This window comes from Apodemus sylvaticus, chromosome 2 (genome assembly GCF_947179515.1).
Source record: "Apodemus sylvaticus chromosome 2, mApoSyl1.1, whole genome shotgun sequence".
In the NCBI taxonomy this organism is placed as follows: domain Eukaryota; kingdom Metazoa; phylum Chordata; class Mammalia; order Rodentia; family Muridae; genus Apodemus; species Apodemus sylvaticus.
Window position 1 is genome coordinate 116082640 of NC_067473.1, and position 14073 is coordinate 116096712.

The 14073-nt window shown below is 46.9% G+C and overlaps 1 protein-coding gene across 5 annotated transcripts in view; it reads left to right on the top strand.

Annotated features, from left to right (window-relative positions):
• The window catches only part of Alms1 (ALMS1 centrosome and basal body associated protein), a 99499-nt gene extending 90065 nt beyond the window's left edge, over positions 1-9434 (top strand). For all 5 annotated transcript variants that reach the window (XM_052174170.1, XM_052174171.1, XM_052174173.1 and 2 more), the window contains 7 exons: positions 1520-1637; positions 2720-2923; positions 3213-3436; positions 3945-4098; positions 4825-4888; positions 8198-8297; positions 9095-9434. In XM_052174170.1, coding sequence (XP_052030130.1) covers positions 1520-1637; positions 2720-2923; positions 3213-3436; positions 3945-4098; positions 4825-4888; positions 8198-8297; positions 9095-9139 — 909 coding nt within the window. In that variant the 3' untranslated portion in view covers positions 9140-9434. The remainder of the gene's footprint in view (positions 1-1519; positions 1638-2719; positions 2924-3212; positions 3437-3944; positions 4099-4824; positions 4889-8197; positions 8298-9094) is intronic.
• The last annotated feature ends 4639 nt before the right edge of the window (positions 9435-14073 follow it).

Genomic DNA, 14073 nt, shown 5'->3' on the forward strand with positions numbered 1-14073 from the left:
CGCTCTGCAGGGATGTGTGCAGTACAAGGTGTGCACTCAGGCACAGCCTCCTTGAGTTTTAAAACGATGCTAGGTACGTGAGGACTGACCATGGTCTGCCAGGGTGTCATTTCAACCCTTCGGACTCTAGTCCTCAAATACAAGTATTCTAGACCTGCTGCTACTCAATGACCATGTCTGCCAGGAAACAGCTAATCTGGGAGGCAGCCAGTTTTGTCTTCTTTACCATGCTTGGATACTTGCAAGCCTTTGACTTTCACACGCCTGCAGATTGATGAGATTAGTTTTAAATTTGTCGGTGGTGTTAAACTTACCAGTTTATGATACTTAATTTCCTGAAAATGAAAATGTTTCCTGCTTTCAAATGCCTTATCGTGGCTCCCCTTTCCCAGTGGCTTTGAGGTCTAACCAGTTCAAAGGAGTAGACACCTTGCTTGGTCTGCACTATGGTTCTATCAAACTTGCTTATAAAAATGTCATTTGGCACTTAGAAGAAATGCCAGTGACTAAACCTCTCCCCTAAAGATTCTGTCTTTTCCCCTCATAGGGTTCTCCTTCCCCCAGACATTTTATGATGAGCAGGCTTAAGAAACACCCAGGCTGGGGAAGTTTCAGTGGAAAAGACACCTGCTGTGCCATCATGCCAGGTCCCCGCACCTACTAACAAGCTGAGCATCCCTTAGATGCCTGTGATGCCAGATCTGAGGGAAGCAGAGACAGGGTTGCTGGGGCTTCCCTGCTTGCAGTCTAGCCTTGCCTCATGGGAATAGATTAAGAGTGATGGAGGAAGATGCTGACGCCCTCTTCTGACCTCCATATTTGTGAACTTGCTTACAGATGTTTGCATGTTTGAGACAGGATTGTCTCTCAGCTGTGGCTGTCCTGGAACTTGCTCTGTAGACCAGGCTGGCCTCACACACAAATCGTCTGTCTGCCTCCTAAGTGCTAGGATTAAAGGTGTGGCCTACTAGCACCCATTTATTATTATTTTAAACAGTTTTATGGGGCATTTGCTCAGCTATATTTTGAACTTTTTCTCACCCACCAGTATCAGCTTCCATCCCTCAGCTCAATCTGCTTGCTCTGAATGTAGTTAAAAAGGGCTTTAGGGACTTTCCTATGTTTGCTTTCGTATGACCCATCTGGGATTCCTTATGGTGCACTGTAGCTCTTTGGTATCTATCTGATAGTATGTGTCTGAATCTGCTCTGCTTGATGGGTCGGTCCGCTTTGGACTTCATCGCTTAGGTTAGCATTTCTTTTAACTCCAGTATTATCTACAGTTGTCAGCTGAGAATTTCATTCTGGAGATGTTTGAGGCTAAGGTTTAGCTACCAGCTTCTTTGGTCTCCTCAGATCTGAGGGAAATTCCCAACTCAATATTGCAGTAGCTTGGCTCCTGCCATCACAGCCCCCTCTCCCTGTCACAGACACATGGTCACATCGCTCACAAGCTTCTTGGAGCTGTGTTGCTGGCTTGCCCTGTGAGCACTCAGAGAGCCTCTTCTCATTTCTCCAGGTGGCAAACCATACAACTTCTTCTGACTCCATGTCATCTGCTGGTAGCTTGCTGAGCTTGGACCCCACTCTTTCCAATGAGAAAAACGTGCACATGGTGAACAAGGGTGTGCAAGCTGGTGAGTCCCTTGAATTGAAATCTCACATTGATATAGATGTACCTCTTCAACACACTTGTAACTTCACTTATGCTAAAGGATACAAAGATGAAAAGTCTCTGAATATTTAGATGTAATTTTTATGTACTAATTGAAAAAAATGCAAGTTTCAAGGCAAGAGTGTCAGGAAATGAGTTGGTAGCATTTAGAATTTGGCCAATAGACATACTTAAATATGTGCAAAATTCTAAGTGTAAATGTAGGTTCATTATAGTCGAAAATTAAAATCACTGTTGATAGCCATCAATATCTGTGGTGAAATTAATTATTGTAGCTTCCTATAAAGAACTTTTATACAGAATGAGGAAGCTCTCTCTACAAGCTGGGAAGATTGTTGAGAGCACTGGCGGCTCTTGCAGAGAGCCTCGGTTCACGCTGACACATACATACTCACACATCTGTAACTCCAGTTCTGGGGAATCCAGTGTTTCTGCAAGTACACTTGTCATGCAGACATACATGAAGACAAAATACTCATGGTCAAACATAAATTTTATTTTACCCATACTGGAAGGTCCCAAGCACATATGGTTTAAAAGAAAACAACGTACAGAAGAGTGTGCGGATTACTACTGTGCATTTTGTGAGAACAAAAGAGGGAAGAGAGTGGCTTATGGGACGTTTTCTGGGGTCCTGCGTTGTGAACAATAACTGGACAGCAGGGCTGGAGAGTTTCAGACTTTACACAAGTCAGTCCTTTTCCTCCCTTCAGGTCTTGAACTCAACACTGTCACCTCTTTCTTCCTCTTCCTGGGTGATTGGCAGCTGGGTCCGACATACTTACTGTCCTGCTACCTCAAACGCCTGACCCAGGGATCCATGTTTCTTCTTTCTGTCTGATAGCTGAGCCCACTTAGAAATTAATCCTTCTCCTTTGCTCTGTCTGCATCTGTCTGCCTTTTTCTCTCTCTTCCTCTCCTTTGCTCCCTTCTCTCCACCACCATGCAGTATAATTTTGAGTTATTAATAAGGGCTCACTGTCTTGATTAAGCCTGTTAGCCTTGCTTCCAGTCTGCTCCAAGATAATCTGTCTTTCCCCTCAGGTAACTTGGAGATTGTGACTGGTGTCAAAAAATACACTCAGGATGTTGGGGTGACTTTCCCAACTCCCAGTTCTAGTGAGGCCAGATTGGAAGAGGACAGTGATGTGACTTCTTCGACAGAAGAAAAAGCCAAAGAGAAAAAGTTTCTTTCCAATTATGTGCGGTCCAAAAACTTAAGGAAGAACAAGTCAAATCCCTCTGAAGGTCAGTTTCTAACTCCAGGTAGCCAGGAAAGAGCAAAAGCCGTGTCTAGTCTGTTGACAGCGCTGTGTGGACTCCACCTGCCACCTGCTACCAGCCACCACACTGGCATATTTTTGAAAGTAACTAGAACTTTATGTAGAGAGTCTACTGTGCTTAAAACCAACTTAAGGGCACCCAAAAGGTTGTTACCCCCAACAGATGAGTCCCACGCGAGTCAATATTGCATTTCTTTGATGTAATTGGGTACAGTTATTTAAAAAAAGTGTCTTCCTGAAAATATTTCCTGTAGGAATCTCATGGTTTGTTCCTGTGGAAAATGGAAAGTCTGGATCTAAGAAGGAAAACCTGCCCAAGATTTACAGACCTGGTATCTCCTGGTTTGAACCAGTGACCAAAACCAAACCCTGGAGGGAACCACTGAGGGAGCAAAACCGGCAGGCACAGAGCCTGGGAAGCCCGGGCAGGGCGAGTGGCCAGGTTTCTCTTCGGCCGTTTGTGAGAGCAACCCTGCAGGTGGGCACAGAGAGACAGGCTGGCCTAGCCGTGTGTGCTGTGGGGATGTGTGCTGGCATGCCGGGGTTTAGTCACTCCTCTGTCCCCGGCATCGGGCAGGAGAAGGAAGGGTTCTGTCGCAGCACTGCTCTGTGTGCAGGCTCTCCCATGTGCAGTAGCAGGCCTCGGGTTTGGGTCAGCATGCAGTGTTAACCAAGAGCTCCTCCCTCAGCGCTTCCCCCTCAGTGGCTAAAGAAAATATTTAATGATGAATTTGTTTGAAGGGAATGAACTGACCTCTTGTCTCGTCAACATTTGGAGGAGTAGCAGGTAGCCCCACTTTGGTTCCCAGCTTTTTCTAAAGGCATTTCTGGGCTCCCTTTGATCTCCCTGGGTGTGTCGTCCCCTCAGGCTCCCCAAACCTATGGGATAGGTGTTGGTTTGGGGCATTTTTTTATTTGTTTGTTTGTTTGTTCTGGGCACTTGGAAAACAGGCTGTGTCACTAATATAAGGCTTTCTCTCCTGTAGGAATCACTTCATCTTCACAGACCTGATTTCATCTCCCGCTCTGGGGAGCGGATAAAGCGTCTGAAGTTACTAGTCCAAGAGAGGAAGCTACAGAACCTGTTCCAGAATGAGCGGGAGGCTCTGTTCAACACTATGAGGCCTCTGCCTAGGAGAGGTATGCACACCCTCATGTCACTTGGCTGAGAGCAGCTATGGCTGTGAGGAGCACTGCTGGGTACCAGGCAGAGGTGAGGATGCTGGGTGTGGCTTGCTTGCTGAGACTTGAGTCTCCTTAGCTAGCAGACTGGCCCACGCTAGCTTCTCACACACCTGTGACCCCCGTAAGCCAGTTCTGCTAGCCCTGTTACTGCATCTCTTTAAAAGGACAAGCTGCCATTAAGCTGATGCCTCTTGTGAACTAGCCTCATATTTCTGGTTTCAGGGTGTGGCAGGAAATGAGTAGTGGCGCCCTAACTGCATCTGCCCAGCACTGTTCTCACAGCACTCTCTAAGGAAGGTAGTGTGCTAATGCTCGTACTTCACAGGGAGAGAACAGCTCATCCTAGGTACACTTCCCTTAGTCAAAGAGCTGGGTTTGCAGCCACAGTCTCTTGTGCTCTCATTGCACTGAGCGGCAAGTCTCAGTAAAATAACAAGAACCCGTGAGGATGGAAAGCACCGCCCACAGCTGTCAGCCTCCAGTCAGCAGTTGGGTGCCCTCCATAGCAGATTTAGGCGATGGCCTCTGTCCCCCTAAGGCAGTGCAGACATGGGCCTCGTCTTTGGTCCTCAGTCACTTTCCTGTACACCAGCTCAGGCCAGAGCCCAGGCTCCAGCGACTCCTCAGCTAAGCCCTACCTCTCCTTCCACTTATCCCCTAATAAGCCTCCTCTCTTGCTAGTCCTCCTGGCTGTCCAGAAGAACAAGCCTATCGGGAAGAAGGAAATGATTCAGAGGACCAGACGGTAAGTCGGAGAGAATGGGAATGACTGCAGCTATAGGCCAGGCCCCGTGCACTCAGGAGCTCTGCTTCCCAACATGTGCCATCGGAAGCACGTGAGCTTGGGTTTGATGTTGCTTCTCACGGCACAAGAAAGGAAGGGAAAACAAGATAGTGATCGTGGTTCCTGTTCAGAGGGAAGGGGGCCACCTAGGGTGCACTTCTCTGCATTAGACTTCCGGATGAAACTACAAGATATTTTGAAATAAGTTATCTTAGCAATCTCATTTCCAGGAATTTTTCTAACAGAGTAAGAATAGTGGGTTGCTCTCCACGACATTAGCTTAAGAACTTGGGTTTCAGAAGCATGTTCAGTTTCGGTCCACTGCCTCATTGGTAGTGTTTAGAAAGAAATGTCTTTGCTTTTATAGCTGTGAGGACCTGTGCATGTGTAAAGTATTTCTGTCAATTGCAAAGACCTGGTAATAGTCTCACAAGGTTTTCTCACATAGTGCTTACCTTTAGGAAACGAGGGCTGAGTGGCTGGGGTGCAGGTGCATGAGAGAGCAGGGCTTTGTTCTGTTGTTGTAAGATTTACTTATTTCTATTTTTGTGTGTATGAGTGCTTTGCCTGCATATATGTAAATGTACCACATGCATGTAGTGCCCTTAGGGGGCAAAAGCGGGTGTTGGATTTCCTGGGGCTGGAGTTACAGACATTTGTAAGCTACCATATTGATGTTAGGAATTGAACCTGGGTCCTCTGCAAGAGCTGCCAGTGCTCTTAGCCACTGAGGCTGAGTCATTTCTTCAGACCAGTTTTTCATAAAGACTTTGAATCTTATGCCATTATAAGCATTGTCTACTCATTAAGCATACATCGAATGTAAGAATACCATTCAGTAACTATGTTACAGGTTTCTGGGGCTGATTGGAAGCTGCCCTTGCTTAGTAAAAGAGTCATGGAGTTGCGAGTTGCTTCTCAAGTGGTGGATTTTTTTTTATAATCGATGATGGTTTGTTTGAGGCAGACAAATGAATACTTAGATATAGATAGCCTTGACTAGCTTGGCACTTGCTCTGGAGACCAGGTTGGCCTGGAACTCACTGAGGTCCTCATGTCTCTGCCAGTGCTTCTGGAGAGCTGGGATTAGAGCTGCTCACTGCCACTTGGCACTGCTTCCTTTTCAATGATTTGTGTTTTAAAAATTGTAAAAATCTTTGGAAGATATTTAAAAGAATAGAAAGAAGAAAATAAATATTTCTCAAGATTCTCCCCTCCATCCTCCAAACACTCACCTTGTTGACAGAGTGGAATTTGTAGCGATTGGTACCGCGCACTCCTCACCCGCAATGGTGGTTATACTGTGTGTCCAGCTCTGACTCCTGCTTTCTCTCACCATCACGTTGTGCTCATGTCCCCGTGCCAGTTAGCATTGCTCGAGACATGCTCTGCTTTGCTGCACTTCCACTACATTGTGCAGTGTCTTCTGCCGGGAGTTTTCAGATGCATGTTTGTGTTCCTCTCAACTTGAAGTTAGGGACACGCACCCTACATAGGACGAAGCTTAACTTTTCATGTTAGTGTAAGACACTCGGCTCGTGACAGCCTCGCTGCCTCACCTGCTTCCTGCCTGGCCTCTACCACAGCTCTGCACATGTCCCCAGCGAGGATGCCCGTCTCTCTTCTTTTTCTCTGTTCCTGGCAGTTTCCGTTTCCAACGCAAGCCTAAGCTCCTCGCTGATGCTGGCTCTGCCCTCTCCTCAGAATAAGATTTTCTTCTCTCTAAACTCTATGGTATTTTACAGGCACATCTATCTAGTGCTTTCTTTATTTTCTGTATTTGAAATACAATAGTAACTGAAACTGCTAGAGGCAAAATACATCAAGGTAACAGCAATATGTCCTAAGACGAGAACATGGAATTGCATGAAATGAAAGTTCCTTATAGCAAAGAAACTTCAGAGCAAAGAGGTGGCCTTCCAAATGGAAGACCGTCTTTGTCAGCTATGCATCTGTCTGTTATTTTCTTATTGCTGTGATAAAATATCTTAATACAAGTGAGACAAAGGGGGTGTTTCACACCACCACCCACAGAGGATTATGTAGAATCTATAGAGACCCTAAAGAGATTAAATCAACTAGAATAATCATCCAGCCGATAAATAAGCTAATAAGCTGAATAGGCAGCTCTCAAAAAAAGAAATTCAAATAGCCAATAAATATCTGAAAATTTGTTCACAATCTTTAGCCATCATGGACATGCAAATCAAAGCTCTTTTTGAGATTTCCTCTCACTGTAGTCAGAATGGCTAGCTTCAAGGAACAAATGACAGCAAATGCTAGAGAGGACTTGCACTGCGGGAGGGAGGGCCTCTGCCGCAGCCCCTGTAGACTTGGCATGACATTCCTCAAAAACAAACAACCTTTCCCCCAAGAAGAACTGAAAATGAAACCATGACCCAGCTGTGGCACTCTGGGTGTACACCTGAAGGCCTTATATGTACACCCGAAGGCCTTATGTGTGCACCTGAAGGCCTTATATGTACACCCGAAGGCCTTATGTGTGCACCTGAAGGCCTTATATGTACACCCGAAGGCCTTATGTGTGCACTTGAAGGCCTTATATGTACACCCGAAGGTCTTATGTGTGCACCTGAAGTCCTTATGTGTACACCTGAAGGTCTTATGTGTGCACCTGAAAGCCTTATGTGTGCATCCGAAGGTCTTATGTGTGCACCTGAGGGCCTTATGTGTGCACCTGAAGGTCTTATGTGTGCACCTGAAGGTCTTATGTGTACATCCGAAGGTCTTATGTGTGCACCTGAAGGCCTTATATGTACACCCGAAGGTCTTATGTGTGCACCTGAAGGCCTTATGTGTGCACCTGAAGGTCTTAGGTGTGCACCTGAAGGTCTTATGTGTGCACCTGAAGGTCTTATGTGTGCATCTGAAGGTCTTATGTGTGCACCTGAAAGCCTTATGTGTGCATCCGAAGGTCTTATGTGTGCACCTGAAGGTCTTATGTGTGCACCTGAAGGTCTTATGTGTGCATCTGAAGGTCTTTTGTGTACACCCAAAGGCCTTACTTATGTGTGTACCCGAAGACCTTTCTGGAAATAAGCACTGTTGTCGATGTTGTGTGTTTGTGTTCATCTCTCTTTGATACTGTGTGCACGCCAGGCTAGACTCCATGGCTGCTCAGTGGGGGCTGGCCTTATGTAAGGCTGGATGTCTAGACAGCGTAGAGCCAGAGGTGTGGGCAGAGCCATCCGAACCTTCATGCCTGATAACTTTACTGCTTTCTGTCTTTCTACTTGTGACATTTCTAAGGATTTATGAGCAGCTTCCAGAAGTGAAGAAGAAGAGAGAAGAGGAGAAGAGAAAATCAGAATATAAATCCTACCGGCTGCGAGCTCAGCATTATAAAATGGTGAGTTGAGTTGACACTGTCCATGGAGGGGTGGTCAGGCTTATCAGCAGAGGGAAATAGAAATAGTCTGGCTTGCTTTTGAGAAGCAGTGTGACTCTGTGCTGAGGTTTCAGCAGGAGGCAGCTGTGATTAGCCTTCAAGTGAGAGGTACCTGGGAGCCGCTCTCCGTGAGTCTGCAACTGCACCTGACTGCACACGGGCAGCTTCTCCCCCATAGCTGAACTGTACAAAGTACAGTTTATAATTTCCAAATGGTGATTGACCTCCTGTGTCAATCCTCTAGAACTAGGTAAACACACTGGACCACGTGAGAGAGTCATCAGGGAGTGAGGCTAGGGAGAACCAAGAACCTCCTAGGACTGCCACGCTGGCCACCAGCTTGAGGGGTCCTGCCCCTCCCCTCAAGTTCTTGTTTTTCTCCCAGGCTGATTACTACATTCTAGAGGACCTGAAAGACAGAAGCTGAACACCAGATCAGACTGTGAGGTTGAAAACTGTCTGAAGCACCCAGGAGCCTGGGCATTGTGGGGAGACCTCAGGGACTACACGGCTGCTTGCCGTGTTAGCAGCACACAGGCTCTGGCTGTGCTGGGTGCTGTCAGAACTCTAGATTATCTGCTTCTATGGAGGAGGAATAGGTGTTGTTTTCCAAAACACTTTTCCTAATTGCCACTGTCAGTAGGTGAGCAGCACAAGATTTAGGGAAAATAGTCTGAGTCTCTTCACAGTGTGCTGAGGTGAGGTTGATGAGCTACCAGGGTCTGCATCTGACTTCCTTCCTGTGTTTTCTTCCACAGAAAGTGACCAATCATCTCCTGGGGAGAAAAGTGCCTTGGGACTGACGTGACTACTTTCTTCAGAGCCTAGGAATACTTTTTTTATGAGCCCAAAGAGGCTAATTTATATTTTAATGGGTGTGATTTAATAAAGCACTATTTATGTGTAACTTAGTACCTGTGGGATCTGGGGCAGAGGCAGAGTCGCTGGGAATTTGGAATTAGGTCTCCCTTTCTCCACTGAGGCCTTGCCCGCAGGCCATGCCTTATGATGGAACTCTTGAGTTCTAGGAGAAGGAGCCCCTGCTTGTTATGTGCTTTTATACTTTTAGAAAATAAATCACTGCTGATTGGCACTGCTGATAGTGAAGCAAGCAGCAAAAGATCTTTTCTTTCCTCTCTGGAGAGGAGCAGGAGCCGGGCAGTGTCTGCCCTGCTGTACGGAGGGGCGTGGCCTCAGCATGGGATCACGGCTTGGGATGCGCAGGTCTGCTCCTGCTCACTGGGCTTGTCTGGAATGTCTAGTTAATGGCCCTGCACATCACCAGAGTCTCCCAGATGCCGCCGCACCCTCTTCATCAGGTCTCCCTCCACTCGCTCATTTTCTTTGTGGAATTGAAGCCATTTGTCATCTCACATGAAGCAGTTTCCCAACATAGAGCAACATCTGGAGTGTTGGTAACTGATTCCCACACCGCTCTTAATCCAGTGCCTGCACACAGAACAGAGTTTTTTCCCTGGGACTTGGAATCACAGCTGAAGTCCAATGCTGAGGAAGGAAGGTGTTGTAAATTCAGCAGACGGCTCCCGCCCCCTGCAGGGGTAGGGGTAGCCAGACCAATGGCCACCTCAGAAGATTTCCTCAGATGGCATGAAAACAGGTCCCATTCCCAGTGCCCTTAGAGTAGTCAAGTTGTACAGCGCAAACTTGTGCTTGTTCTAGGAAGCTGTGAAGAAGATGCAGAGGAAGGATGTCTTTCTTATTGATGCCTCCTTCAGTCACCTCTAAAATGAGAACATTGGGAACTTTGAAACCCTTTTCAGCTCAGAAACTATGACTTCGTGCTTGGTGGGTTACCATTCAGAATAGAAATAGAAAGCAATGCTTGTCTCAAACCTCAGTTTGCAAGGCAACGTAGACAAGATTGAAGTAATATGGTTTCTCGGGCTCAGCATTGGATTGTTCCGCTGCTCTGCCTGAACATTCAGGTCTGGCACCAGAGGGCATGGAAACGGGACTAGAGAACAGTTGTCAGCGCTGGCACCTCGCTTCTGCTCACAGATCACAAGATGACTTCTCTACTGTGCAGAGATCCGTCTATGCTATGTACTTGGCAAAGCAAGAGTCCCCGCCTCAGGCTTCATCCCTAGGCCATCAGACTGTTCTGCTCCCTCTCTGCTCCTACACTTGCCCTGGCAGCGCTCTGCCAGGCTCACCAGGACCCATACCTCTCAGTTTGCTGGAAGCCCAGGCTGGGGCTGCTCCCCTGCTGCTGCTGCTCTGTCTGACTCACTGTGTATTTGCTCTAGAGCTGCTTCCCTGCTGTCTGCTCCTTATAGAGCTCAGCCCAGCCCTGCAGTGGCTGCTAGGGCCTCCAGTTTGTAGTAAGGATATAGGTGAAGAGGACAGAATCTTAATGTGGACCCAGGGAAAGTGGGGCGTGGGGTGGGGGTGGTCATTAAGTAGCTCAAGCTGGCTTCAGAGTCAACAGCTATGCCCCTAGCTTCCCAAATGCTGGGATTTCAGGCATATCAAATCATGCCAGACTCTATGGAGTCTATTTGTGTCTCAAATGATTGTTTTGTTCAGCTATGAAATTAGACCATTCTGAATCATTAATGTATCTGCATTTTTGCTTGCTAGGAGCTATGTGGTGTTTTGCTGATAGCCATCTCCCAGGTGACCACAGGACACTTGCTAGGCTGGGTTGGGCAGGGAGCTCACAGGGAAAATAGCTTTACAACATAGTGTTGATCTCCAGGGGGTACTCTCCACAGGCTCTGTCCCTTTGCAGCTCCACAAGAGGACTGTCCTTGTCTGAGGAAACTTGACCTCCACCACTCCCCAAAGAAGTCTTTTCAAAGTCTGACCCATGTTGTTTGGCTGGTTTGTGTGTGTGTGATGTTTGTGTTTTTTGTTGCTATTGTTAGGGATTATGTTTCTAAGGAGCATGGATGTATACTCAGTTCTTACTCTGAGGCACACTAACCTTGAGCTCCTTCCTTAACTTTCAGAGAACTAAGGTGCCCAAGCTGTCTCCTCAGGCTCTAGGATTAAATCTGCATAGGGTGCCTAGTCACTCTGTTCTGGGCCACTTCCTAGACTAGGCATGCTCAACCGAGGTTTCTAGATTTTTCTTTTGCAGAGGACCTGTGGCCAAGTTTCAAAGTGGACATGGTCAGGTTAACATATTCCTCTTGTTCCTGGCTCAACATATCACAGTATTCACCCTCACCTTTGCTCCCCAAATTCAAAGCCAGCTATAAGACAGATGGAGCAAGATGGAAAAAACAGTGTCATGGTGTGAGAGCTAACTGAGATGGTGGAAGGTGCTGTAGAGTTTGCATTGTCTTCCAGAACATAGAGGCTGAGCACCATGGCTAGACTGGAAACATCCCCATCACCCCTGATGGGGACATCAGTGCTGTCACCTAACAGGAAGGCTTCAAGCAAAACTCAGAACAACTGGAAATAGCTTATTGCAACAGGGTGGGAGGTGAGGTGTTGCTTTTTGTTTTCCTTCCTTCCTGAATTGCCTACTAAAGAGTTCTATGAAGGCAAGCATCGTTATCTTGTTACTGGGTCTTGCAGGGCATATAGGTTGGCTCAGATTCTGGAGGGGTTCCAGAGAAGGATCAATCCAGATTAGAAGCCAGAGGCTTCAGGAAGTGGGTGTGGTGATTGAACATGCTTGACCCTGGGAGTGGCACTATTAGGAAGTGTGGCCTTGTTGGAGGAAGTGTGTCACCTTGGGGGTGGGCTTTAAGATCCTTATAGCTGCCTAGAAGCCAGTCTTATGTTTGACTTCCAAACAAGATGTAGAACTCTTAGTTCCTCCAGAGCTTTGCCTGCCTGTGTGCTGACATGCTTTCTGTCATGATGAGAATGGACTGAACCTCTGAACCTGTAAACCAGCCCCAATTAGATGTTGTCCTTTAAGAGTTGCCTTGGTCATGGTGTCTGTTCACAGTAGTGGAAACTTGGAGTGATGGTGAGTGATGGTGAAGGGGAAGAATAAGAAACTAATATTACTATGTAGCTCAGCTTAAACTAAATAGAACATTGATTGTCCTTATAAACTTGACTGGCTTTGGAATCTAGGAGATATACCTTGGGCATGTCTTCACAGACATTTCCAGAGAAGTTCAAATGAGGAGGAAAGTCACTAAATGGAAGACATTATCCTATGGGCTGGAGTTTCTGCTGAATAGAAAGGAAGTGACCTCAGCACCCTGGCTCATCATCCCCGCTTCCTATCTGTGGACTTGTGTAACCAGCCAGCCAGCCAGCAAATGCTTCTGCTGTCAGCCAAACCCAACCTCCTTCCACCACATGATAGACTGCACCCTCAAATTTTGAGCCCAAACAAACCCTGATATTGCTTCTTATCAGCTGTTTGATCACAGAAATAAGATAATAACTAATACCCCAAATCGCACTCCTTGCACTGTGGGGGCTGGGAGTGGGAGCTGTGCACATGCATACAGACATTTGACATTGTTCTCAGCCTTGCTGATCAGCAGGCAGCACACAAGCCATGGTTCTGTTGAGAAGCCACAGAACGCCTTTACAGAAGGGCAGGTACCTATACTGAGTGCAGGGAATGTTCTGTATCAAACCCACAGACATTTCTCGTCAATAGGTATATGTGCTTTTTTAAAAAAAAAAAATTGAGGACTCTGGGTCCATGCTGTGCATGCTGGAGTGGAGGGGACAGGGGAATGGGCCAAGCTATCTGGCCCCAAGTGCTCCTGAACAGCAGCCATTTGTGAACGAGCGGCAGGCAGGCCTCAACATTGCCTGATAGCCACATTATGGGAGCCCAGAGGATGGGGTGGGCAATGAGCGACTGCCTGGAGTTATGGTAAAAGATGTTAACTAGCAGGAGCTCATCAGAGCTATGTCAGCCTTCCTCAACATGTCCAGGAAGCTGAAAGGGTGGACACAGTCAAGCTGGCCAGACAGTGCCCCAATAATGTGAGCTGGTTCTCTTCATGAGTGGCTTCCCCAGTAGGCACCTGCATCTCCATGGTTGTGCAGGGGTTGGTTCCATGACCAAGATCTACGGAGGCCCGCAGAGAAACAGTATCAGGCCCAGCCACTTCAACAGAGGCTCCAAGAGTATGGCCTTCCAGGTCCTCCAAGTCCTGGAGGGGCTGAAAATGGGAAAGGAGCAAGATGAGGGGACACAAGCTAACACCTTAGAGACAGATCTGGACAGGCGGCAGCTCCAACAAGAACCATTAGAACAAAAAATACTGGATTAATAAATTGCCTCATTCATTTAATCAAAACTAGAGCTTAGTAGATGGCTCATTCAGGAAACTTCTTGCCATATAGTGTGAAGACCCAAGTTTAACTCCAGCACAAACATAAAAAGCTGGGGCACTGTTTGCTGTAACCCCAGTGCCCAAATTCTTGTCTTGTCTACAGGTTAAAAATCACAGTAGAGAGCCAGGCATGGTGGTGCACAACTTTCATCCCCGTGTTTGAGAATCAGAAGCAGAGTTGAGGGATAGCCTGGTCTAAGCCAGGTTCGGGAAAGCTGTGCCAGGCATGTACCAGTGTCTATATTTAATCCCCAGTAAGACACACACACATACACACACACACACACAATCCATAAGGAAATTTTTCTACAGCATATATGATCCTCAAAAACACTACACTAAGTGAAGTGAAAGAATTTAGACACAAAAGGGCACGAACCCTATGATTCCACTCCCATGGGATACAGACAAGGCATATTCATAAAGGCAGCAGGAAGCAGGCGTTAACA